The 25,173-nt window shown below is 44.4% G+C and overlaps 1 protein-coding gene across 19 annotated transcripts in view; it reads right to left on the reverse strand.

Moving 5' to 3' along the window:
- Window positions 1-25,173, reverse strand: part of HSPG2 (heparan sulfate proteoglycan 2) — a 936,289-nt gene that overhangs the window by 669,574 nt on the left and 241,542 nt on the right. For 16 of the 19 annotated variants that reach the window (XM_086921612.1, XM_086921611.1, XM_086921608.1 and 13 more), the window contains exon 4: window positions 13,782-13,856. The exons of the other annotated variants lie outside the window; for them this stretch is intronic. In XM_086921612.1, the coding sequence (XP_086777738.1) occupies window positions 13,782-13,856 (75 nt within the window). The remainder of the gene's footprint in view (window positions 1-13,781; window positions 13,857-25,173) is intronic. 19 annotated transcript variants of the gene reach the window in all.

A 25,173-nucleotide genomic window follows, 5' to 3' on the forward strand; every position in this document is an offset into this window, starting at 1 on the left:
CTGCATGAGAGACCTTTCTACACAACCACACAATGATGTACATTGATCCTACAATGTGCACCAACTGATTGAATTTACTCGGATCGACCACGGATTTTCCCTGAAGAATGTCCTTTTGGAAAGAAATGCTGTGTCTGTTATTTAAACTACAATATAAATAAAGAAGCTTTGTGGAAGTATTGAAGACTTCTTGCCTATATTCACAATGTTGCACTGGGTTCCCCTCGGTATCGAATCTTCGCAATTAAGTAAAAAACAATTACACCACTAAATTGAGTAACTTTATTGGAAGAAAAAGAATTACATGAAAGTTTAAAGAATACCCACGTGACAAGTTAACCAATGTCAGTGTGTCATGTTATAAAATAAATAAAGCAAGATTTTACATTATATTAATGTTTGTGCCTTCTTTTTTAGAGCGTTGAACCTGTATTGAATTATTTCAATGTGCTCTCAAACAGGACAGTTCAGGAAAATTATACTTAGTGAAGTAAAGAAACGGGTTGTGGATCACAGAAACTGAGCAAGAAGGGAAGCCATTTTGAATCATGGATTGCATATTTTGAATTTCATAGATGTTAATATGACATCCTTCTCTATTATGTTTCACACCAAAGTCTTTGCTGTGCGTCCAGTTATTCAATTAGTGTTAGAATATGGAGTTAAATAAATACACTTATCAGACCTTAAATTAAACTGACAATATTCACACCTAGTAAGACTTATTAAAGGTGTGATTTTCTCGTTTTAATATGTTGACAGACACTGAAGACCAAATATAGCGGCAAAACGTGCCAGCCTGAAATCCTGCTGGACTTCAACTGCCTCCTTGAAGAGTTGTAACTTAAGGAACAAACTTTGTGGGGGCTCACAGGCCTCTTTGTTGTTTGCCAATTGGGCGTCATCAACGTGTTGAACCTTTCTGAAAATGTCAGCCGAGTCAGACGTAACACATTAAATAGCATCTCCTGCCTTCTCTCTCCTGGCTCGACGAACAGAATGGTTTTAGGAGAGGGTCGACACATTAAGGATCGCAATTAACACAAGCATTGGAAATGCAATAGGTCTCGCAGTAGTAAAGTTTGAGCTATAGGTGTTATTTATTTTTTTGTTTTTTATTTATGTGTTGTTTTTTCTAAATAGCTAAATTAATAGCTTTCTTCTTTACAAAGCCAATAGTTATAATTTTTGTAAATGTGACACCTCTAGCATTTATAAAGCAACATGTTTTGTATTAACGGGACTTATATGTGACATGTATTGATATAAAAAATATCAATGGCTTTAAAAAAAATTTAATAATTAATACGTAAATAAAATGGATTTTATTTTATATTGCCAATAGCTTAGTTTATTAAATATATTTAGTGAAGATGCTGTGGTTGCGCTGAGTGAGGGTGAGTGAGGGTGAGGGTGAGTGTGAGGGTGAGGGTGAGTGAGGGTGAGGGTGAGTGTGAGGGTGAGGGTGAGTGAGGGTGAGGGTGAGTGTGAGGGTGAGGGTGAGGGTGAGGGTGAGGGTGAGGGTGAGGGTGAGGGTGAGGGTGAGTGAGGGGTTGAGGGTGAGTGAGGGTGAGGGGTTGAGGGTGGGTGAGGGGTTGAGGGTGAGTGAGGGTGAGTGAGGGTGAGTGAGGGTGAGTGAGGGTGAGTGAGGGTGAGTGAGGGTGAGTGAGGGTGAGTGAGGGTGAGTGAGGGTGAGTGAGGGTGAGTGAGGGTGAGTGAGGGTGAGTGAGGGTGAGTGAGGGTGAGTGAGGGTGAGGGGTTGAGGGTGAGTGAGGGTGAGGGGTTGAGGGTGGGTGAGGGTGAGTGAGGGTGAGGGATTGAGGGTGAGTGAGGGTGAGTGAGGGTGAGTGAGGGTGAGGGTGAGTGAGGGTGAGGGTGAGTGAGGGTGAGGGGTTGAGGGTGAGTGAGGGTGAGTGAGGATGAGGTGTTGAGGGTGGGTGAGGGTGAGTGAGGGTGAGGGTGAGTGAGGGTGAGTGAGGGTGAGTGAGGGTGAGGGTGAGGGGTTGAGGGTGAGTGAGGGTGAGGGGTTGAGGGTGAGTGAGGGTGAGGGGTTGAGGGTGAGTGAGGGTGAGTGTGAGTGAGGGTGAGTGAGTGAGGGTGAGGGTGAGGGGTTGAGGGTGAGTGAGGGTGAGTGAGGGTGAGGGGTTGAGGGTGAGACCTAAAAATGCCAACCATAAGACTATCAGTACATAAAGAAGTTAGTAGCTATTCCTATTTACGTCTGGAAAACATAATAAGTTGTATAGTAGAATTACTTTATTAACTCTCGGGAGCTTAAAGAACATAGGGTGTTTCCTTTGAAAAGCAATTTCATGGCAGGAGTTACAAATGACGTCTAGTACATCTTTTATGTCTATAACAGGAAGTGACTATATACGGTCACACCCACTACCCGTTAACCCACCTTCTGTGAATTCCGGTACCAGAAGCTCTTGGCGACGGCTGTCCGCCTCTCTTACGTACTGCAGGACTAGGTCGTTTCGATCTGCCGAAGCTGTAACTTCGAGAAGAGCGGCTTCCAAATCAGCCTGGCGGTAAAGCAGCGAATGAGAAGTGACAGCGGCCGCCATTTTGGATCAGGAATGGAGACTAGGATTGCGCCTGCTCCTTAATGTTTACTTTTCGAAGCAAATCAACACTTTCGTTTACTTTACTAATTACATTCGAATGTGTATTAATTACAGCTTGTATACAATTGTAGCCGTAGATCTAGGTGAAGCACGTACAGTGCTGGTTTCTCAGTTTCTGTGGTCTTTGTGAGATGTCAGAAGAGGGTCTTTTAGAAGAAGATGGCATCTGGGACTACAAGTCTATCAGGAAACCCAAATCAAAGAGTCAAAATGCTGCAGAGACCGCACAGTCCTCGAAGACCACCAATATTGCAGAATGTGAATCAAGGAGACGTGGCAGAAAGAACACACAGATCGCAGTTACACTGAAAAAAAATGCGACGCGGCAGGCAGGGGAGGGGGCGGAGCGGGGGTGTGGGAGGAGTGCGGGAACAGACGGCGAGGGGTTGCAAATGCTGCAGAGACCGCACAGTCCTCGAAGACCACCAATATTGCAAAATGTGAATCAAGGAGACGTGGCAGAAAGAACACACAGATCGCAGTTACACTGAAAAACAAGGAGACGTGGCAGAAAGAACACACAGATCGCAGTTACACTGAAAAAAAATGCGACGCGGCAGGCAGGGGAGGGGGCGGAGCGGGGGTGTGGGAGGAGTGCGGGAACAGACGGCGAGGGGAGGAGAGTAGGGGAGGCACGGCCTAGCGGCCGTGCAATCAAGAAGTGAGGGGGCGGGAGAGTAGGCAAGGCAGGCGGCTGGGGGCATGTGCACGCGCTTTTAAGCTCAATGCGCATGCGCATTGAGCTTAAAAGTCACGGGCACTGCAAGGAATCGCCACGATTCCTTGCAAGTTGGACAAAGAGTGGATAAGCCCCCATAGTCTCGTTTGCTCGATGCGCATGCGCATCGACAGGTGAGACCTAAAAACTAAGGGCAGAGAGGGCCACAGTGCTTCCTCCCTAGGCTTGCATCACTTTAAAGAGACAAATGATGTGCAGGAGGCTTTAGAGAGACATACCCGGTCTAACTGATTATTTATCAATGGCTACTTCAAAATCTGGTTTGGTGGATATTGTCCCCTGCGACCCCGTACTCCAAAATATGAGGGGATAAATCCCCCCACCCCGTTTTCAGAGCCCCTACACCGATGCATGCTGGCACAGGGCTATCTCCAACCATCTCTCCCCTTACCTCCAGCTGTCACGTACAACACGGAGCCCAGGGCAACAGAGGCATCTAGACTGAAACTGGACATCTGTATACGTACAGTGCATATATTATCCCTCTAAGCCTCTCCCTTCGCCCACACATGGCAGCCTCCGGCCTTCACGTATTCCACGGGAGCCAGCATTTTTCCACAACTCTGTCTCCCACACCACGTCTCCACAAACCGCACGAGATAATAAGGAAACGATTTACAGGCCAGAATCTGGATGGTGGCCACAAACCTCAATCATGCAGAGCAAAAAGCGAAACAAGCACTGACAAAAGCAAATATGCCTGGTTTTAACGTACCAATGAATGGAATCGAAGCCATTCACAAATGTTGTTTGCATGCATTGTGTGCACAAATGTTAAAGAAAGTCGTCATAAAATTAGCACAAATATTGCTTTCAGGGTAGAATGAATATTAGAGAAAAACCACTGAATGTGACCAACAGCATAATTGAGGTTATATTTGAGATTCAGAATAATCACCCCGAAAGCCATTGACAGTAAATTGCATGAGGCGAGAGGGTAACACTCCTCTGGGTGGAGCCAAGCCAAAGCTCACTCCATGCATATTTAAAGACTTGCTAAAAAGGTCTTCCAGGCAGCAGCCTAAAAAGGGAAGTGGACCGTACCTAGAGCGGCAATTCGCATGAAAAAAATCGAATATTTGGGAAACTGTAAAAATCTGATCAAGTGTGTGGAAAGTTGTTTTCTGAGCATTGATCACTTTTTGCTTTAAGGGAAAAGTTCTACACTCTGTGTGCCTATTACTGCCAGAGCACAAGCAAAATGTTGGTGTGAACTTTAAACCAATGATGGTGGAAGAAGGGCGAGAAACAATTCTTGTACATCTATCGCTAACTTTGCTGTAATTCCATGACAACTGCTTACGGCAGATCTATTACCAAATGGAGGTAAACAAGGAAACCATACGAAACTCTGTAAATGACTATTGGTGTGGCGGTGCTCATTTCTCCCTACTGTATATAAAGAGCAGATTTGAGAAATGGAAGAGCTTCCACTGATGCCCTAAAACGTTTTTTTAACTCTTTACAGAGGTAAGCTTTACAGCATGGCTCGACGCCAGCAATGGCCTGATGACACCCCTGATATCACCAGGCAACTCCTCCTGACGATTCCTGATACCGAATGCATTGATAACTGCAGGGAGGGTGGTAGAGATAGAAAGAGGGTCACCTTTAAAAAAAAGAGGCATTACTGGGATAGTAAGTAACTAGATTCCCAATTCTTCCCAATATTTCACCATTAGGCTCCCGCTGCTTTCAGCAGGCAGAGTCCCTGAGAGAGCATTAAAGGGTAGTAAGGAGGTTTTAGAGTTCAGAGTAGAGTTATTGGGATTAGACCCAAAAAACTCAAATTCAGTGCTCCTGCATGCTGGTAGGTGGTGCCCGCTTTAACACCATTCCGCCCCAGACATGACAAACTGAGCCGCATATGCGAGCCACACAAACAATCAGATAAAAGTTTCTGTCATGAACTCATCCAAGCCCTCCGACGTGGAGTCCATTGGTGAATGGAACAAACCCCCTGCGCAGATTCCTAGTGTGGGATCTTTTTTAGATGGAACAGAATACAACACAGAATGGAGAGATAGGAGGGCTGTGAGGAACCTGCGCTAGAGCATCCACTAGAAAGAGAATTACCAATGGTAAGTAACTTTTTCTCCTGATGAATACTTTCTAACTCCAGATTTCTCACCTTGGAAATAGATATCAAAGCAGTACCTTCCAAGGCGAGGGGTGCGTGGACTTAGCTCGGACTAAATATCCTTCAGGACCGAAAGGGCAAATGTCCATCTCAACGGACCAGACTGTCAAGGCAGTAGTGATTGGTGAGCATGTGAACACATGCTCAAGTAGCTGCTTGATAGATATCCAGGATATTCTCTCCATGTACCAGCACAGTGGTAGCAGCCTTGGCTCAAGTGGAGTGAGCCCTTAGACCTTCAGGATGCTGCATCTTAGCCAAGGCATAGTAGATCTTATTGCAAAGGACTATCCATTGAAAGGTGTTCCTTTTTTGTACCGTTTTGCCTTTCTTCGCCCCAGAGGACCGCAAAAATCTAATTGTCCACCTCCTATTCTTTGATATGGTTGATGCAAAAACAGAGTGCTCTCTTGGGGACCAGACGATGGAGTCGCTCTTCCTCTCTCGAGGGATGAGACCGAGCTGAGAAGATCACAAGGGTGATGGCTTGTCTAACATGAAAAGGCATTACCACCTTTGGTAGAAATACAGCTTATGTCCTTAACACCCCTTTGTCTGGGATACAAGTGGTATAGGCAGGTTGGGCCAAAAGGGCTGGAAGTTCATTTGTCCAGTGCGCTGATATCGCAACCAAGAAGGCCATTTTTAAGGTGAGTAGACGCAATTGATAACTGTGCATTGGTACAAAAGGGGTACACGTCAAATGTGAAAACGAGATTTAAGTCCCATTGTGGCATCACTAAGGGCTTCAGTGGAAACATGTGCAGTAAACCTTTTATGAAAAGCATCAAAACCAGTGATTTGCATAAGGAAAGCCGACCCAGCAAACATAAAAAGGCTGACAGGTAGCCTTTAATTGTATCCAAACCAAGACTGCTTGGCTAAAAACAAAGGATATTGCAACACATCCAACAGTTTTTCTTGTAACTGAGCCAAATGGTGGGTCCTGCACTAAGCCACAATCTTGTTCCAGCAGCCTGTACACAGAGATTACAATGAAGGGTGCCTGACTGCCAAAATGACAATAACTACTTTCAGAGGAAGCTTAAAGGGGATCAACTGTTGCTACTCAATCTCCAAGTATGGAGATGCAAGCTGTGCAGACTCGGGTGCATAAATGTACTGAAAATGCACATTCTCGGTGGTGGTGGATAGATCAACCCAAGGTCCCCATTGTCAGAAAATGATGTACCACCTCAGTGTAACTGCCATTTGTGACCCAATAGAAGTTTGTCCACACTGGGGGTTTAAAGCTCCTGCCAGATGGTGTACCACCACGGAAATCCCATGATGAGTCAACCAGCTCCAGAGGCATAGGCCATCTTAGCATAGGACCCCACCTTGCCCTGCTTGTTGCAGTACCACATGGCAGTGGTGTTGTCCATGAGAACTAGCACCAGCCATCCATTGATGCAAGGCAAGAAGCCCTTCACCGCAAAACAATTTGCCCTCAACTTCAGCAAACTGAAGTGGAAGTGGGTCTCCACAGAAACCAGAGTCCTCTGATCTCCACTCTCCCAGATTATCGCTCCTATCCAGTACTACTGTATTCATCATGAATGTCAACTCAGGAGGGGCAGGGAGAAGGGTCTGCCACTGCTCCTGCTGAGGATGATGCAGCCACCAGTGCAGGTCTTTCACTGTGTCTCCTCAGACACCAGTACGAAATCTGTCAGGTTCTCTTGGTGCTGGGTCCACTGAAACTTCAGGCCCCACTGCAAAGCTTGCATGTGCCATAGTTTATGGCTGGCAAGCAGCATACAGGAGGTTAGTAGGCCAAAATGTCTCAGAGCCAACCTCACTGAGACTTAGGACAGAGATTAGAACATCATGAACATTTCCCAAATGTCCTGGACTCGCTGGTCCGGAGGAGAAGCATGAAAGTACACCCTTTCCAGGATGGCTGCAATGAAAGAAAGCCTCTGCAAAGGATACAGGTGTAACTTCAGCAGGCTGATTAAGAACCCCAATAATGTTTATAAGTTCGCAATTGTCTGGAGGTGTTGTGCGACTTAATGAAGCGATCATGCCTGCAATAGCGAGTTGTTGAGGTGGGGTAAAACCAACCCACCAAAGATTTGCAGCAACCACAGTGATTACCTTGCTGAACACCCACCTGGTAATAGTGAGGGCAAAAGAGAGTAGAGCAGGTAAGTGCATGTGGCCCATTTTGAACCACAGGTAGTGTAGTATCTGTGGCTTTCAAGGAAGTTGATGTGAAAATAAGTGTCCTGCAGGTCCAACACCACCATCCAGTCTCCTGTTTGCGGGGCAGAAAGAAACTGTGCCACGGTGCGCATTCTCAATTTGGAAGGCTTTGAGAGGGCCAAGATCTAAGACAGGACAGAGGACTCTCATCTGGCACAAGGAAGTAGCTGTTCCGGGAACAGCACCCAGTCTCTACTTTCGAGAACAGCCCATCTTGAAGACTCCTTGGCCAAAAGAGCCTGCAATTCAAGCATAAATTGGATATTTGATCTTCCTATAAGTGCTCTTGTGTAGGTGGCAGGTGCAAAGGGTTGAAAAGGAATGGCAGGGCTCAGCGTTGTTAGGCATCTATAGAACCCTTTTGTTGGCTGTTGCCAGTCATGCAGGAAGTAGGAAGTGGTTGATTCTGCCTCCTATTCAATGGCTGTGTGCGGTAAAGGCGTGCTAAAGGGGCTTTGAGGTTGTGGCTGGATGGGTGGAATTTTGTGATGAGATTCCTCTGGTAGCCAAGTCACTGTCTGCTGGGCTCACGGTCTTACCTCAAAAGGGCTGGAAGGCCTGTTGGGTGGGTGGTAAAGCCTGATGCTGTTGATACACCAAGTCCTGGCATATGCCAGAAATGCGTAAAATTGCTGGAAGGATTGCCAGACAGGAGCTGAAAGGTCTGGAGAGCGTGTTGTGGAACACCTTTCTTTAAACTGCTCCAGAGCTGAATCTGATGCCTCACCGAATAGGCTGGAGCAGTCTAAAGGAATGCCCATCAAAGATGCCTGAACGTCGCTGGAGAAGCAAACGGGCCTCAGTCATACATTGAAATATCATGCTGGTTCCCATAGCCCTACCAAGATAATCTGTGGTGTCCAGACCCGAGCAAATGACAAATAATTTGGCCACCTCCCAACCATCTTCAATAGCTTGGACAAAGGAAGCATGCAAGTCTTCTGGGACCACAGGTAAGATCTCACCCACCATATCCCATAGTGCCTGGGTCTAATGAGCTACTAGACAGTCATAAAAAACAGACTTCAAAGCAAGAATGACAGAGGAAAACATACATTTGCCATATATATTCATCTGTTCTAACTCCCTGTCGGGGGGAGTGGTTGGGAAGGAGTTTGGGCTTACTCTACTGATGGACGCCTGTATCACCAGACCTTCAGGAGAAGGATGTTGAATTATGAAGCCCAGTTCTCCTGAAGCAGGTCTATGGTGACGATTGACCGGTAGGCCAGAACTTGACTTAGGTCATGTGCCCACCACTGTCTGGGCTTCATTGAAGGGTAAAAGAAATGCCTTCCTCTGATACTGGACCAGGGGAAGAAACCAATCTAGTATTGGATTAGGTGTCCAGCCCACTGGCATGCTGAAGGTCCATGTTCCAGTTATCATAGGGTGAGGCAAACTCTTTCCCATCCCCATCCCTGTCATCTCCAGACTGGCTCTGGTCAGAGACTGAGCTAAAAAGTTGGTGAATGATTTGATTCCACTGCTGTATAGCCGTGCACAAAGTCATATGTGTTCAGTAGTGGCTGGACATGGTCTCAGCCAAGACAATACCTGCTAACACACAATGGGTTGCGGTACTTCGGCACTGATGGAGTCAATGCCAGCGTCAATGATTAAGGGACCAGCGTAGCTTTAGATACTGGTGCTACAGAACCGGGAGCAGGTTCAAGGGGCTGAGATGGCGCAGACAGCAAACCCATCAGCAGTTATCCAACTGGGCGTCTTTGCAGCCTGAAGTCACGCCAAAGGGCACAGAAGAGTGCCGAGAGTTGCAGCATGGCCTCTCAAAAGGCTGCAACCTGCTGCAACATGGCTGAAGGGTCCGGGAGCTCAGACTTTATCATGATCAGGGACGGAATCAGCTCCTCAGACGAATGTGTGCAATACCGGGAGGCCCTGTGATGCCCTTGTATCTCCTCTAGAGAATGATAGTGGGGAGAAAGTGCAGAGTTCCTTTGGAGTCCTGATGATTTTTTTGTATGCTCACCTGAAGACTTCAACCACAATGAAGGTCTTGTCTCAGGATAGGGTTCCTTGCTTTCAGCTTCAACCTGGAGTGGGACCGTCCCAGAGCCTTCCAGTGATTCACCACAGAGCTTCGCCTCACGTTGTTGGATGGCTGTAGGAGTCACCTGGGTGCAGTAGTTGCGGGCTTTGGAATGATGCAACGAATCCAAGAACTAGAGGCAAACAGGTGGGTATCTATCACAGTGATTTGCTTTTGACAGTCCTTAAAACGTATAAATCCCATCGTTTTAGGGGCCGACATCCGTTGCACACTGGGGAAAAAAAACAGAGGAATCTCTCTTCACAGTGAAGAAAGGAGAGGAGCTCAGATCCGCTTCTGAAGGCCCAGAAAGAAAGAAACTGATGTCAGAGCACATGGGTGGTATTTATATGTGGCTCCATTCATCATTTCCGGAGCAGATTGGAATCGATGAAGCACGGTCCCACCTACTAGCGCACAGGACCACTGTTTTTGAGTATTTCCAGATTCAGTCTGGAACCTAGGGAAAGTCACAAGGTGAGGAATCCATCAGAGAACAGGGTACGGTTCACTTTGTAGTCAGAAAATCTAGGCGCTCTCTTTGATCTCACTGCCTCCGCAGCCTATCGACGTACACAAAAGACGGCAGGTGGAGTAAAAATGTCAATCCCACCTTAGTGTCCACTCGCTGACAGCAAACACATCTACACATGTATCATCAGTACCAGCAGCCAGAGAAGGACACCATTGTGGCAGCTAGTTGAAGTTTCATGGTTAAGAAACATTAAGAAGGAGAAAAAGCAGCGTGCAAAGCAGTATGCAAGGGCCTCTCGTTCATAAGACGTTTGCTCGAAGGCATTTCCTTAATGGATTCGAATTGCCTTGGAGATGGGCGGCTATAGGACTACCTGATGAAAATTGCCATTCCTTGACTTGTAATGGTAATGTAGTTTCTTATATAGCGCACGTATCACCACAAAGGGTATCTCAGCGCTTGCTTTGGGAACCCGTCCTGGTTTTTCCCTGTGGGATAGCCCAGCTGGGCACCCCCAAGGTGAAAGCCAGGCATCCCACCGCGGGGGCCGTAGTGGAGATTGAGCAAGCTATTGCCCAGAGTTGCAGAGCGTGAACCCCTGATTCAAGTAGGCACCGAAGCGAGAATTATCAGGTCCGTGGACATTTGGGCTCCAAACCCTGCCGCGTCGGGAATTGAACCCTGGTCCCGGGCCGACCTCTGCTTCTGGGTCTGCCTCCTCTAACCGGTGAGCCACACTTCTCCACAAGTGCTGCTGGCTCTCTGTTTGCAAGTGTCTGAACTTCATGGTCGAAAGGACTCTGCCATCAAATGATAAACTCTACAGAGGTACTTGCAGCAAAGCGCGTTTTGCCTACAACAAACTTCTGTTGTGTTTTTGGCAAAGCACAAAGGGAATAGATCAGGGATTCTTATTCACTTAAACTGTTCTCTTTATTAGAGAGATCCGTCAGGATTGGCTAAGAAATTATTTCTTACAACTAGAAGAGATCTGGAACCAGAGCTGCAAAGACCTGCTCTTCTGAGTTTTCCCAGAAAGGCATGGCGGGAAAATACTTTAGAGCAATTTGGCTTCCTGTGCCTTAAATATTAAAAAAGGAAACCCAACATGTGTCAAGACCAATCATCAATCAAACCCGCTGCAATGCAAAAATAATCTTCCAGTTTATTGAGCTATTTTCATGAAGGAAGGAATAAAATGACCCCTGAGGAAACTGATTTGGGGGAAGTGAGCTCCATGATTCTCTGGACAATCACATTTCAAAAACGGGTAGCTTGGAGGGGAACGTGCATAAGCTTACAAACACCATTAACATGCAAAAAACAAGCATTTATTCAGTTTATAACGTTGAAAAATGTAAAGTAAATCCGGAGTTTTATTACTAGCACAATGTATCACTAGAAAGAAAGCTTTACCAACAGGTGGCTTAAAATCCTATGAGTCTATACATGTTCGGTGATACACATTATTTATTGCAACAATTAAGACTACACAGTATCCTAGTAGGGTTTGTTCTGGCAAACACTCACATAAAATGAAAGCAAAATCCACTGGTATTATTTGACAATATTATCAAGTTATCAGAAGTGACAAAAGGAATGACCCTGCATGACTTATCAGAAGCACCGCAAGATATGACACCAAGCATAGTTTGAGCTTGATGCAATTACAAAAAGTGGATTTTGAAAAAAGCACTAAAAAATGTAAAACAAAATGTCAAAAACTCAAAAATCAGCTAATAGACAAGTATATAGGCCACAAGGCAAGGTCAAAAGATGTGCTCCCCATGTGTAATCCTTAGATTATCCTCGTATAGGTTATGCCACGAAATACCAGTTCCTAGCTTGAACAGGAGGGGTTGGTTCACAGGGGCAGCTGAATCTCCATTCTTTTGGGTTCTAGAGGCTCTAAACATGACCGATTAGAAAGGAGAACTTGACCCTCTCGTATCCACCAGGACGTTTTTACCTACGGAAAAAGCCAAGAAGAGGAAGCCACTTCGACCAACGAAGCACAGTTAACTGGAGACGTTCTGTCTATTCCTTCCTTCCTGAGGACTGCGCAAACCACAAGAGCTAGCTAGGAGGAAGGCTGGTGAAATGATGTGCTTGCTCTAGAGATCTTTCTCGTCTGCTGGTTCCAGCAGGTCGACGCCACCTTTCGCTCTTATGAGGGCTATAAAATGAATATCATTGAGTTTTGCCAAAAGGAATATTTATTGTAGGCAGAAAGAGGCTTCCATCATTTACTACTACATAAAAGTTCGGTAAATATTAACTGCAGATCAAGTTTAAGAGCCAGAACCAGGTTGAAAGGATGATTCACTGGTCGAGCCTGGGCTCGTTTTCAGTTTGGAAATGCTTTTGATTAAGTGGTTTCTCTTCTTTACTACTGTCATCACCTAGTGTTTTTCTCTCTATAAGATATTATGTTTAGGTATAAAGGAAGGAAAGTATACTTGTGACACATACAACTTAAAACATACCATAGACGTTACTCGTTACGTGGCATTCTTATTTTTTGCAATCAGTTGCCATAATGCTGTGGTGCATTGTTCCCATCAGCTGTGTATTCCCCCCCCCCCCCAGCGTGCCTTTCCATATTTCCCATCCAGTTTGTAAGCACTCTTTTGCTCTTCCATAGTGTTAAGCATTTGAGATATTGTACAGCCACTTGAGTATGGGTGAATAAAACTCGTACAATACATCAAGACAGGCCCGTGCAGTTCAATTGTAGCCAAAGCGACGCTTCCCACTAGCCAATGCTGCTCTTTGCAGAAACGATGGATTTAGGCCCAGATCTCTGTACTGGGGTGAATGTATGACATTGTTCTGCACTCTGTCCATCAACTGTGTTTTTTTCATTTGCTCTTCGCAGAAACAGCACATTACGTCGAGTCTAGCTTGATACAAAGTGAACCACCAACCCAGTTTCATACTGTGGGCTTCACACTCTTTATTTTATCAGTGGTGATATGAAATTGTTCACTAATTCAGGCAGCCATATATGGGGCAGATAAAAGAGTAAATATCTGTTCAATTTAGTCATGCAGGGCCTGACTTGCAAAAGGGCACAGTTTAAACTTCAGATTTAATACCATAGATTCAATCTTTGCAGTTAATTCCAGACTTTTCAGGAATTCACAAAAGATTCTGTAGCACCCCATGGAGTTTATGACAAACCTACATTTCCTGGGGCGACGGGTTTACTGAAATACGCTCAGTTCGTGCCAGAGGCTCCCTTGATAAGCAGGGGTCTCTGGCTTCCAAAATAAGTCTGCAATGCTCCACATTTCATGCAGTATAGTAGTTAGACGGGCATAAAGTGCTCCGCATTTCGTGCAGTGAAAAAGTGAGGCAGATCACATAGGACATTGTATGCTCCGTGCCTCTAACACGATGAAGAGTAAGACTGAATTGTTAAGTGCATTGTAAACTCAAGTGGAGCACACAAAGGGGTGTGAGCGAGCCAGGGAGAGATGGTCATGGACAGGGGCACGCCCAGGGGAGCATGCACACTGCACACATGAACTTACTGAACTGCTTGTCATCCTCGGGATCAGAGTTACTCATACTCGCCAGGTGAGGCTGCAACCAGGGCACCAGAAGATCTGCGGGGCGGGAGGGGGAGGAAGGAAGGCATGGAGGTTGGCACAGCACAGGAAAGGGATGGGGCAGGGCGGAAAGGAAATAAAAGGAGCAGGAAAGGACAGCGTGGCAGATTGAAAGGTGAGGGGACAGACACAAAGGACAGGTAAAGGAACCGAAGAAGGAAGAGAGAAAAATAGATTGTTAAAGCAAGAGATTAAAACAAAAATACGTGAAAGAACCAGTTTCTACAGGGACTGTGCAAGTACAAAGTGTTCCCTAATGGTCATTTTCAGTTTTTGGGATTGAATTTTTGGAGTACAGAGTTGTCCACTTTATGCTGCTACGAACGGTATAACCTAGGTCACAAGTATGTCGATATGTTTTTAACGCTAAGAGAGAATCTTTGTTAAATGACCATTTCAATGAACATTTGACTCCTAAATAATACTGATCCCTCAACACCTGCACACACCCCAAAGAGGAACACTAGAGGGCGCAGCAAGGCCAGGATACAATGTGTTCTTATACAAGCAATACAACAGCACATATTAAACAGAGGTTTATGACCAGCCTAAATCAATTAGCATAAAAAGGGCAAATCCGCAACCTTCACTTATGTTGTAATGGCATCTATGTTTAAATTACTTTTTTAGTCCGCGGTGCAAGGATGAGGATCACAGGGCGAATTAGTCTTATATACGTAAATACGATCCAGGTTTAAATCCAAAAATCCACCGACTGGCGAAAACCAAGCATTTGAAATTCGTATTCCCAGACCCACTCACAAGCCATCTTAATTAATAATGTAATTATTTTTATCCAACAGGGTGTGCAGTGACGTCTGGTAAAAATAATTTGCAGGTCTGATACCCCTACACACTTATTACCATGATCCTCATCATAACCAGTCATGCAGAAGGCAAACATTTTGTGTTAGAAAGTGGATCCCTGTGAGTGTACTGTACTTGTTAATGTTTCACTCATTGGCGTAAGATTTCAGATCGTGATCTGGAGGGAAATTCAAAGTTCACCAATGGTATCAGTGCCGTTGTATCTGCCGAATTCTCTGGTACAAGCACAATGATATTTTGTCGTTTGGGTGCTCCTCCTTCCTGTGCCGCATGGCCATTAGGTTGCAATCAGGCACCCTCTTGTGGACATTTGTGTAGTAAAGCAGCTGTCCACAATCTCCTTAAATTAGCACTGGCCCTTGCTAACAGCGATCAAAAAGTCTGAAGTATTTATTTGTATAAAGTATAGGATTGTGTCCAAATGATAGTTTCGAAGATGAACTTACTGAGGGCTAGTGGCACCAGGTTAACACATAAAGGCATTCTAACAAGGAGTAAAAGAAAAGTTATGGATGTGGTTTGTCATATTTTAAAACCAACCACATTGAAGAACATTTTCCACTTAAAACATTTTAAAATACACTTAAAATTAAGTAACATCAATTTGCCCCATAAAAGTTAATTACTTACAGGAGCTCAAAACATCAATTGTTAATATTTTACAAGTACCTGTCCCATATTTAATAAATATGTTTGCAACTATTATGCTTGCTCTTGGTTACTCTAGTCTAGAACCACACTTTTGGCTTTCACCCCTCTATTGCCTTAATAGATCTTCACTCGGAATTCTAATCAGAATACCATCAAGTAACACAAATGTACCGTATTTCAGCACACAACTTTGTTTGTAGCAGCCCTGGTAGAAGTGACTAGAGGTGATTCAATATAAGGCAAGCTACATAAATTGTTATGCGTACTTCTTGCTCAACGGCAGATATCTGGAGTAGTCCCACATGAGCCGTCTGGGCCCAGAACAAGGAACTGAATTTTGGGGAGCCCTAAAGCCTGGCCTTTTCCTTCTCAAATAATCGTATGCTGGAAACTACAATTAAAGATGGTGGTTGCTACTTGTTGCACGGCCATTACATCTACACACTTTTCAGCAACATCACATACTTAAGCACAGCTCCCAGTTCGTTGCACCGCAACTGTTGGTTACTATGAGTTTTATAAACGTAATGAAAGAGCACAATAATTATTGAGATTATTATTCGCAGCAGCAAGAGTAAAAGAACCAAAAACAAAAAGTGACTAGTTTGGAGGACACCTCGAATGCTCACGCATCTAACGCTTCTTCCACAGGCCAAACAACAACCCCAGAACCAAACCAACCACGCACTCCGACAGGAACCAGAAGTCAGAGCGCTTCATGGCCTCAGCTGAGCCCTATAAACATTCTGTACCACAATACTCCTGAAGGTGCCTTGATCTTAATGTATGTCAAATAGGTGAAGGGATGCACACCCAATTTCTTTTTATATTTTTGTTCTTCAAGTGATTCCAGCCTTTGTAAAGTTCGCGTGCAGAACGGTTATTCTGGCCTGCCCCTTTGCCATTTAGAAAGATAAACATGTTCATCTCAAGCAGTACGGTACTAGCACGAAGCAATGTGGATTCGGAACACAGATTTGAGACAATGTTTTTAACAAATGACTAATGACTAATGCAACACAATATGATACAGCGCCGAACCTGGCACATGCATCTTGGGATATGTAGTCGGAAATGATGGGAAGGCACAATGGGGCGGGGATTGGTAACGCACACGTGACTAGGAGGGAGATTTCTCGGGAGGTGGGATTTAAGAGGAAGGTGGCAGTTAGTAATGGATTACAGCTCGAGGAAGTAAGGCGCGGACTGCAGCTTTTAAAACTTGATCACAGCAGGTACGAAACAACGTTGGGTGGAAGACAAGTTGTTTAACTTTACAATTAGAAGTAGGAAACAAGTGATTTTGTCGTTCAAACACCAGGAGAGCATTTAAAATTGATAAATAATATGCCTGTTTCACAAGCCTGTTAAAACCTTTACATCAGTGGCAATTTGGCAGTCAGGACGTGTTTAGAGAGGGAGGTTTCATAGCAAGCAGGAAGGTTGGGGGAAGGGTATAGCGAAGGGAGAAGAATTGTTTGGGACCACCTGGGAAGTGTTATAAGTCATGTAGAAATGGAGAATCACAGAGGGTGATAGTTACAATCCAAAGATGGGTGTACTTGAGGTATACTAAAAGGGAAGATATGCGGAGTTAGATGCAATATGTCAATAACCAATGATTTAGGAAAAGCGCATTATTGATGAAATTTTGTTGAAAGTATACATATACTCGTAAAACATTGGTGCTAATGTTGATTTTTTATTATCAATTGTAGTGACCCCCGAAGAAGGGCCCTGAAAGGGCCCGAAATGCATTGGGTTTTATGTTGAATAAAAAACTGCCTGTGATGAACACTGCATCATTCATATTCTTACAAGAGGCCAGGATCGGCACAGTTAGAATAAAAGAAAGCTGAAAATTGGCACAATAATCGGTTTTGTGGATTTGGATAAAGGAAGATGAAAATGAAAATGATTAAAGATAAGTGACAAAATTAGATGAAATATCAGGATTACCACTGACAAATGGTTAAACTACCTTCGAAATAAACGTGCACGCCATGGGCGGCACGACGCAGTGCAAATGGCTTTATGGGGCTGAATGGAGCTCCATCCTAGACATGTTGATCTTAATGTAGGCATGAGGCTCCTGTCTAACTTCAGAGTGGGACTGAGTTACAAAGAATTTGGATAATTTTAAGAAAAAGATACTTCTAAAAGGTTTTGTGAGCACTCTGACACTTGCACGGTTCTGACCAACATGGTTCAGAGTCATCTGTCCTGAGGGGTCTGTATAGGCAGATCTGTGAGGGAGGCAATAGGTGAGGGAGGTAGAAGGGCAAGAAAAGGCCAGCCTGCTGCTGCTGGAAGGGAAGCCTGTGTATCTGACCGCATGAGTAACCACTGGGTCTCTGAGCTGCCATCGGCCAAGAAACTGGATTGAACAGATGCGGCAAGCGCTGCTTGGCTTCCCACCAGCTTAGGAATGAAATCATTCCAGGCCTCTGGCGGTGCACCAGCTGTTTATTAAGCCCAGACCCCATGGCTCCTGTCCAGGTGCTCATCCAGCTTTCTAAGATGGGCGGGAGCACCAGATGGACTCGGAGGCATACTATCCCGGCTCGTCCATGTACTCTCCTCAACAATGTGAGCTGGGATTAGTAAACCAGCACTGAGCCCAGAAGAGCAAAGCACTCTGGTTACCACCACTGTGGTAATCGGGATACGATGGGTTATAAAGTAAATCCTTCCCCCACAGATAACACAATGTGGATGCGTCCTCACCTGGCCAACAGAGGACATCAGAGATCTTGCAGCTATGGCCAGCACCTGTGATCTCAGTGGTCGAACTATGTGAAGGCACGACTCGAAGGACAAAGGGCCCGTGGAGTTACACAATCAAGCGGAGCAAGATTGTGTCAAGAGTTTAAGTTTCTACGTTTGAGAGTCCAGAAGAGCCCTGTGAGTTTTCCTAAACGTTTAAATATAAATCCATCCCAATACCACATTTTCTTTGCACCAAAAGCATCCACGGATGAGACATTCCCAAACTTCAGTTATACTATGAATCTGTTCCCTTCCATAGAGTGGTTGTGAGGTCAATCTACATTGAAAATATAACTTGTAACTCCTACTACAAATCTAGAATGCATGGTCGGCCCAAACAAGGCTGAAAAATTCGACCAATAGCCACGGGTCCACCCTACACAAAACTAACACGTAAGACTAGACAAGTGTCTTCAGAATGAGTCCCAAATAAGGATATAGGCGGAAGGTAGAAAAAATGAACTAGGCAATTAGAAGTAGACTTCCAGAGATCTAGCAGGCAGAGAATTTAGGAGTAAGGATGAGGAAGGCAGACATAAAACAGGGTATAGCAGAACCTGGCACAAAAGATCCAAAGGCGTTGGTCTCCTCGGGTATGCTGGAGCAGAGTTAAAAAAACATAAGGGAAAAACAGATAGCTGAAGGAGCAATTAATTCGAAAGAAAAAAAGACTTCAAATGTGTTGTGATCTATCCACAGGCTGAATACATGTTTTACTGGAAATGGCAGCACAGACACCATAGTCCTCCATCTTGGATTGGATTGAATTATTCAATTCCAAGCAATAAGGCCATCTTAGACTAGGAAGTGATTAAAACATGGTCATACCTTCTGTAGTCTGAATGGTGGAATCCATTATCGCTGGAGATAGTAAGTCTTCTAGAAATGTAGTAAATTTACAGCTTTTATTCATTCCAATCTAATGCTAGACTACTCCAGCAAACACCACAACCAGCGTTCAAACTCACAGGAAGGAAACGGCAGGCCAAAACTCACTGAGCATCAGTAGGACAGAACAGTGAGGGACACCATCACTGGAAGGTAGCAAGGCAGGTTTACACACGTCCTGCCTGACTCCACATTAGGAACTGGCCTGCAAAAGCAACCACATCCCCTTCACAGCATAAGAGACAGAACCGCAAATCCTCAGAAAAGAATACACCACAAGGTGCCCGCGTGATCTTGTTCCACCGTGGGAGCTGGACCTGCAAATCCTAACGGGTGCAGATCCAGAGAAAATACAGTGGGCCACCAGAGGGAGAGCGATCCCTTACAATATGCCTTCAGGGTGTACATGAATGTACACCATCCCATTAAGCTGGCTTAGGCCTTGGCCTAACGTGATCACTCATCTACAGGTCTGTGGCACCAAGTGTAGTACACAAAGTGACCATTTTAATTTAAAATGGCATACGAGGGGTTGCACCTCAGTCCAGGGTAGTGCAATCACACAGGAAAACAACCTTTGCATGTTTCCCCTAACAGGAATCGTGCATTCTAAAACTGCAGCATATCTAAGGCACCATTAGTTCAGATGCCAGTCCATAGTTTTGCAGCAGTAAACTCAAGCAACCTAGCCATGCACAACCCTTACCGCAATTGTGAACGCATTGAGAGGTGCTCACTGGGAAAAGGAAAGTTCTTGAATCCAAGTAATACAAGCAAAACTGAATGCATCAAAGTAGCTGCAGGAGTTAATAAAACTTGTGCTCAAATTACCTTTGCACCTGCTATTACAAGGTCACAATCTCAAACACGTGGGAGCCTAGAGGATGCGGAATGCTCTGGCATATTTCCAAGTGTCCTTGCCAAAAAACCCTGCGCATGAAGGTAATCCAAAAGGAACCAGAAACTTTACACGTTTCACCTTTTAACCCAGTGATGAACTGATTCTGTGCGTTTCACTGTCAACTAATTATTAATCTTGAAAATCATATGTAACCATTCACTCCATGAGGCTACACGACTTGTGACATTAATTTTTCTTTGGAAAGATATTCCAGAATAATTTCCCTTTGGTCTCGGCTCCCACTGACGTTTTTCCTTTGTCCTGATCTGGATCCCCTGCCTCACCAAGTAAAACTCTTCCCCAACTCCATTCCTGGAAACTTTGTTCCTACCCTCTTCCTCGTCACTACTCTCAGAAATTGTTCCTATTTCTCATCCGGCCATTTCGAATGTTGCTTCACCGCCGGTTTTCTGCATCATGCCTTCAGCTTCTCCTCACCTGCTCTCTCAGCTTACCTCATGCTCAACTGCCCGGTGGCATGCGAGTCGCCATCCTCCTCCTTATCTGCCATCCGAGATGCCATTCTCTTAAGCAGTCAGGGTTCTTCCTGTTCGTCCCCATCACTCTCAAGCTTTCCCCATCGTCCCTTCCAATCTGATGCCCTCCTTCACCTGCACTCTGATCCCGAACTGTCACTTACCTTCACTCTCTGAAGCCTCTTAAACACTGTCGCTAAACAGGTTTTCCTTACTTTTATACTTCCTCTGCTACCCTTCCCCAAAACCACCTTCCTCATGTGCGCCCTCTCAAAAGTCTCTTCTCTTCCCCTCATATCCCCTCAGAAGCCTTGGTCAGGAGCTTCTCTCTGTCACATCGCCCCTCAGAGGCCTTTCCACCCTTCCACTTGCCTCGCAAGCTTTACTGTCGCCTCACCTGCTCTCACCGGGAGCGCCTCCCCTCCAGGAATTCTTCCCATCCCATCACCTGCCTCCTGCCCAATGCAAACCGTACTCCTAGGCGTGGAGGAACGCCCATTTTCTGCTTCGGGCTTGGCCCAGCACAGAGTACTAGAAAGTCTGAGGCGTGGAAAAGGTGCGTGTAAGGCCCACGAGTTCACGGCGCGCTGAAACAATGTTGTCATTCAGTCATAATGCCCAAACATGGTGCAGGAATGGTGTATTCCTTGTAAAAATGATAGAGCTTCACTGCCAAGCGCCGTCCTGCCAGCAGGCCGGAACACGCTGGACTACAATGTTCAAGAACAGAGGCTTTAAAAGAACAGCAGCACAAGCTAGAAATACACAGCATTGCCTAGTTTTTCCAGGGGTAGCCGCGTGGGGTAAGAAGCAGGCGTTTCAGGGGGTTTAAAACCATATAACCTGGTAATACGAGCTATGGCAACCATGTGGGGCAATGCATGTCCAAAGCAAAGGGCAAGTGAACAAACTCACAGTAAATGTCTTACATCCAAGGCAGAGGTGACTGGAGGACAGAATCTGCAATTACCCAAAATGCTTTTCGTCAGGAGGCCTCGGCATCTTGCACCACCCATTGCCACTCCCAGCGTTGCCAATAACAGCCCCTACACAACTACTAACCAGAACACTGCTACAAGTGTGACAGTTCAGACTATTCTGGTCCCCAAAGTTATGAAAATGGCTTGGGTGGTAAGTATCAGTTGTTTTTAATTAAGGCTCCCTGTTTTCCGCTTTTACTGACTTTTACAGATAAATACAGACAGAAAACATTCAATTTCTTGTTTGTATTTATTTTTAAATGTGCATAAAACTGAAACTTGGTTGCTTTTTGAGCAATTCTAAAAAACTGTCTGCCATGCCAATAGATGTGTGGAGTGATAGGTAAGGGGGCTAAAAAAGATGGAATTTTAGTAAAGAGACTTTAACAGCAATAGATATGAATGAGGTTGACAGTGAAATGTGCATATTTTCATATAAGTGCACTGATTTATCTTTTGCAGATGTTCACAACATTGAAACCGGACTGACATTTAAGCATGAGTGCATATTTATTGGTTAAATAAATGTGTAAATATACTAATTTCAGCTTAATTTTTCCACAAAACCTAAAATAAATATGGATAAATACAGATAACATTAGCAAAGTATAAATCTGGATAAATACAGACGGAAATGGCAAAAAAAATATATAAAACCGGGAGCCCTATTTTTAATGTACACTGAATTAACAATTCTGTTCTGCTCATTTCAATTTTATACAAAGAGCACCACAATGTGGCAGCTGTTATAAGTGCTGGTGTTGACAATTGTCGGTGCCGAGCCCCGGAAACCACTGGCTCAAATTAAGCACTGCCTGTCGAGTTCTGTTTTAGAGTTTTTGCTCTGACCCAGCCCTGCTTTTCATCAGTGGAACAGTCACTCTACCGCCCTCTACACCAGGCTGCCCGTCATCAAGAAGATTTCTGTATACCAATGTAGAATTCGGGCAGCATGGAGTTAGAGCTGAACATCTGGGTAGATTGCATGGGTCAAAAAGTTGGGAAGCGAAGATTGCGCCGTGCATGCAGAGTCTTCAACCCATTGGTTAATTGCCAGCGTAGTGCTTCAGAGAAGATAAGATATGGTTTAAACACCAGAGGCCGAGGATGACGAGGGTGGTATAATTTTACAATCTAGAGCTGGTCATCATTTCACAGGACAGTTGCAGTGAAGTCCTTTGTAAGTGACTATCCTGAAGGTAAATACTGTTAGGATAAGGGTGGTCTCTTCTGATAGGAGAAGCATCAGCATAATTTCAACCCTAGAGTCTGGTCCTTTCTTCTCGCTCGATTATTAATGGATTCCACCGCTAGGCCTTGGGTAGCTCTTCCTTTATGGTAACTGATTGATTCCACTTGAATAATCTGCATCTTTATCTACAAGCTGGGCATCTATCTTATCAGGATGCCTCCAGACCTATCTATTTAAAGTCAACACAATCTACCACTGCTTTTATTTTTAGCAGTACTGATCCAGCACACAAACTATTGTTTTGAAAATCTGTACAATAGTAACCACAGTTCTGTTGTAGCGCTACAACAGAAGACGCCACGCGATGGAGCCGCCTAAACTACTCTTTCAAATTCCTGCTACATTGGGCTATCTAACCCGAGGGATCCTATTTTGTGACATTGAAGTGTCTGTCACTTACCAAGAAAATAATTTTTTTTTAAAACTGCCTCTAGACTGGATGAAAGAATACATGTATATTCAGTCCTAAGAAGAGTTCATTCTATTTGCCCTGAAGAAGTCCGTGGAGGACGAAACACGTTGGCTACATTTGTGAAGAACCAAATAAAGATTGAACTTCTAAAAAACATCCAAAGATTCTGCTACTGAATGATTTTCCATTGTGATTTATGAACTGTTGTTACTATTGTACAGATTTTCAAAACAATAGTTTGTGTGCTGGATCAGTACTGCTAAAAATTGTATGTCAGAACAAATTCTTTGTTCTAGGAGGTTTAGGGGAAAAGAATCTCCGATCCATGGCACCATAAAGAACGAATGAGGCAATACACAGGATAGGTGCAATCGTGCTTAAAACCCCTTTCCCCATCTTTCTGGTCTCACAATCTACCACTGCCTCTACCCATAACTGAAGATTTGGCATAAGGCCCTTAGAGTTGCAGCCAAGACAAACATTTTAACTTGGAGCAAGACAGTTCGTCCTCCAGTCCCAGCCCTGACAGAACCCATGTCGAAACGTGACAAGTTTGGGCAAGAAGGTGCTTAAGAGAGAGGATAAAATGAGTTACAATACAAGCACCATGAAGCTATGGTATGTCCTGGCATGTGCAGCAAGAAATAAACACAAAAAAAAACAATATTTGGGTTTCTTATTGTTTAACTAGGGTATGCGGATGGAAGGGAGGGCGATCTCTTGCCCCTTGAAACCGTCGCTCTTCGAAGGCCTTCAGAAAATATATGCATTAGCAACCATTCTGGCACAATGTAACTGAAGTTGCTTCACACTTAGATTTCAGCACCCTGTGGATTTCAGCACTCTGTGGGTTTCAGGCTAAAGAACTAATAGTGTGCGTATGGGGACGAGGTACCTGAAGCGTGTTATGGATTTATGGCAAAATCCATTAAACACTGAGCAGCATAGTCACTCAGCAGGATCACTTGGCAAGCCTCCAACTACCGTAGGCCTAAGGAGGGCGCATATTACCTAATGTGCGGGACATTGAATTTATGGGATTCCACTATGCATGCCACATCATTGTGAATTCACTACTGTACTTGCAAAAAATTTCAACGTTTGCTGCATAATTTGCAGTATTAAAAAGAATCTTTCTAACTCAATTGGATGAAAGGTTACTTATAAAAACAAAAAACATTGTATTCTTTAACGGGCTACTTTTTAGTTGCCGATGACTACAGTCCGGTGTTATACCTGTACTAAGAAGTGGAAACCTTTGCTCAGGCAGTGTTAATGTGCGTTAAAATGATAAAATAATGCCACAGGATGTGTAGCATTAAACAGAATAAGTTCCCTTTTCCTCCATTGATACCTGCATGGTCTACTGGCCCGGTCGAAAACCCCAGCAATAAATACAGAGAGAGTGCACAACTGAGCAAAAGGTGCTACTATTTCAACAATTTGTGCTATCACTTGTATTCTCGGAAGCTAATCTGTGCTTTGCATGGGTAATATGAATAAGGATGGTTAACTGTGCTATGGAAAGTTTTCAGGACATAACACACATTTTTTGTTCAAGTTGCAGACGTGTATAAAAACAGAAGCACCACCAATGTTGAGTGCCTGGCCCAAGTTGAGTGAATAGCCCAACTATGGTCTTGAGGCACCAGCAGGACAGTCTCTGGAAGAGAAGCTGGCAGGCATCAAGCCATGTTTCCAATAAGCTTTGCTAAAAGCACCAACAAAAAGCTTTCGAGTACAACCACCACAAGCCATTTCTAAAACTGTGTTTGTTCTTTTGATCCCTGAAATCTTTACAACATTGAGCACGGAATCCTTGAAAGACCGCGGCCTCTTGCATCAGTCTGGAGGGCGCGAATCCAGCAACTGAAAGCTAATAATAATTTCTCAAGATTCTAAACACTTTAATGTATTCTTCAGAATTTCTTCTACTGCTTTTTAATCTCCTCTCAAAACACTGTCAAAAGCCATTGTCGAATTTCAGCCATAAAAGTACATAACATTTAGCTGGAATTAGAAAAGTTTTAATTTTCTATAGCCATCTAGACAAAAAACGTGTTCACTCTATTAATTAGTCTTGTGATCGCTGGTGTCCAGTTAATTTGCTATGCTATAATGTTAATCAATGTGACTTGTAGGAAAATTATCATTTTT

This window comes from Lissotriton vulgaris, chromosome 5, assembly GCF_964263255.1.
Source record: "Lissotriton vulgaris chromosome 5, aLisVul1.2, whole genome shotgun sequence".
In the NCBI taxonomy this organism is placed as follows: Eukaryota; Metazoa; Chordata; class Amphibia; order Caudata; family Salamandridae; genus Lissotriton; species Lissotriton vulgaris.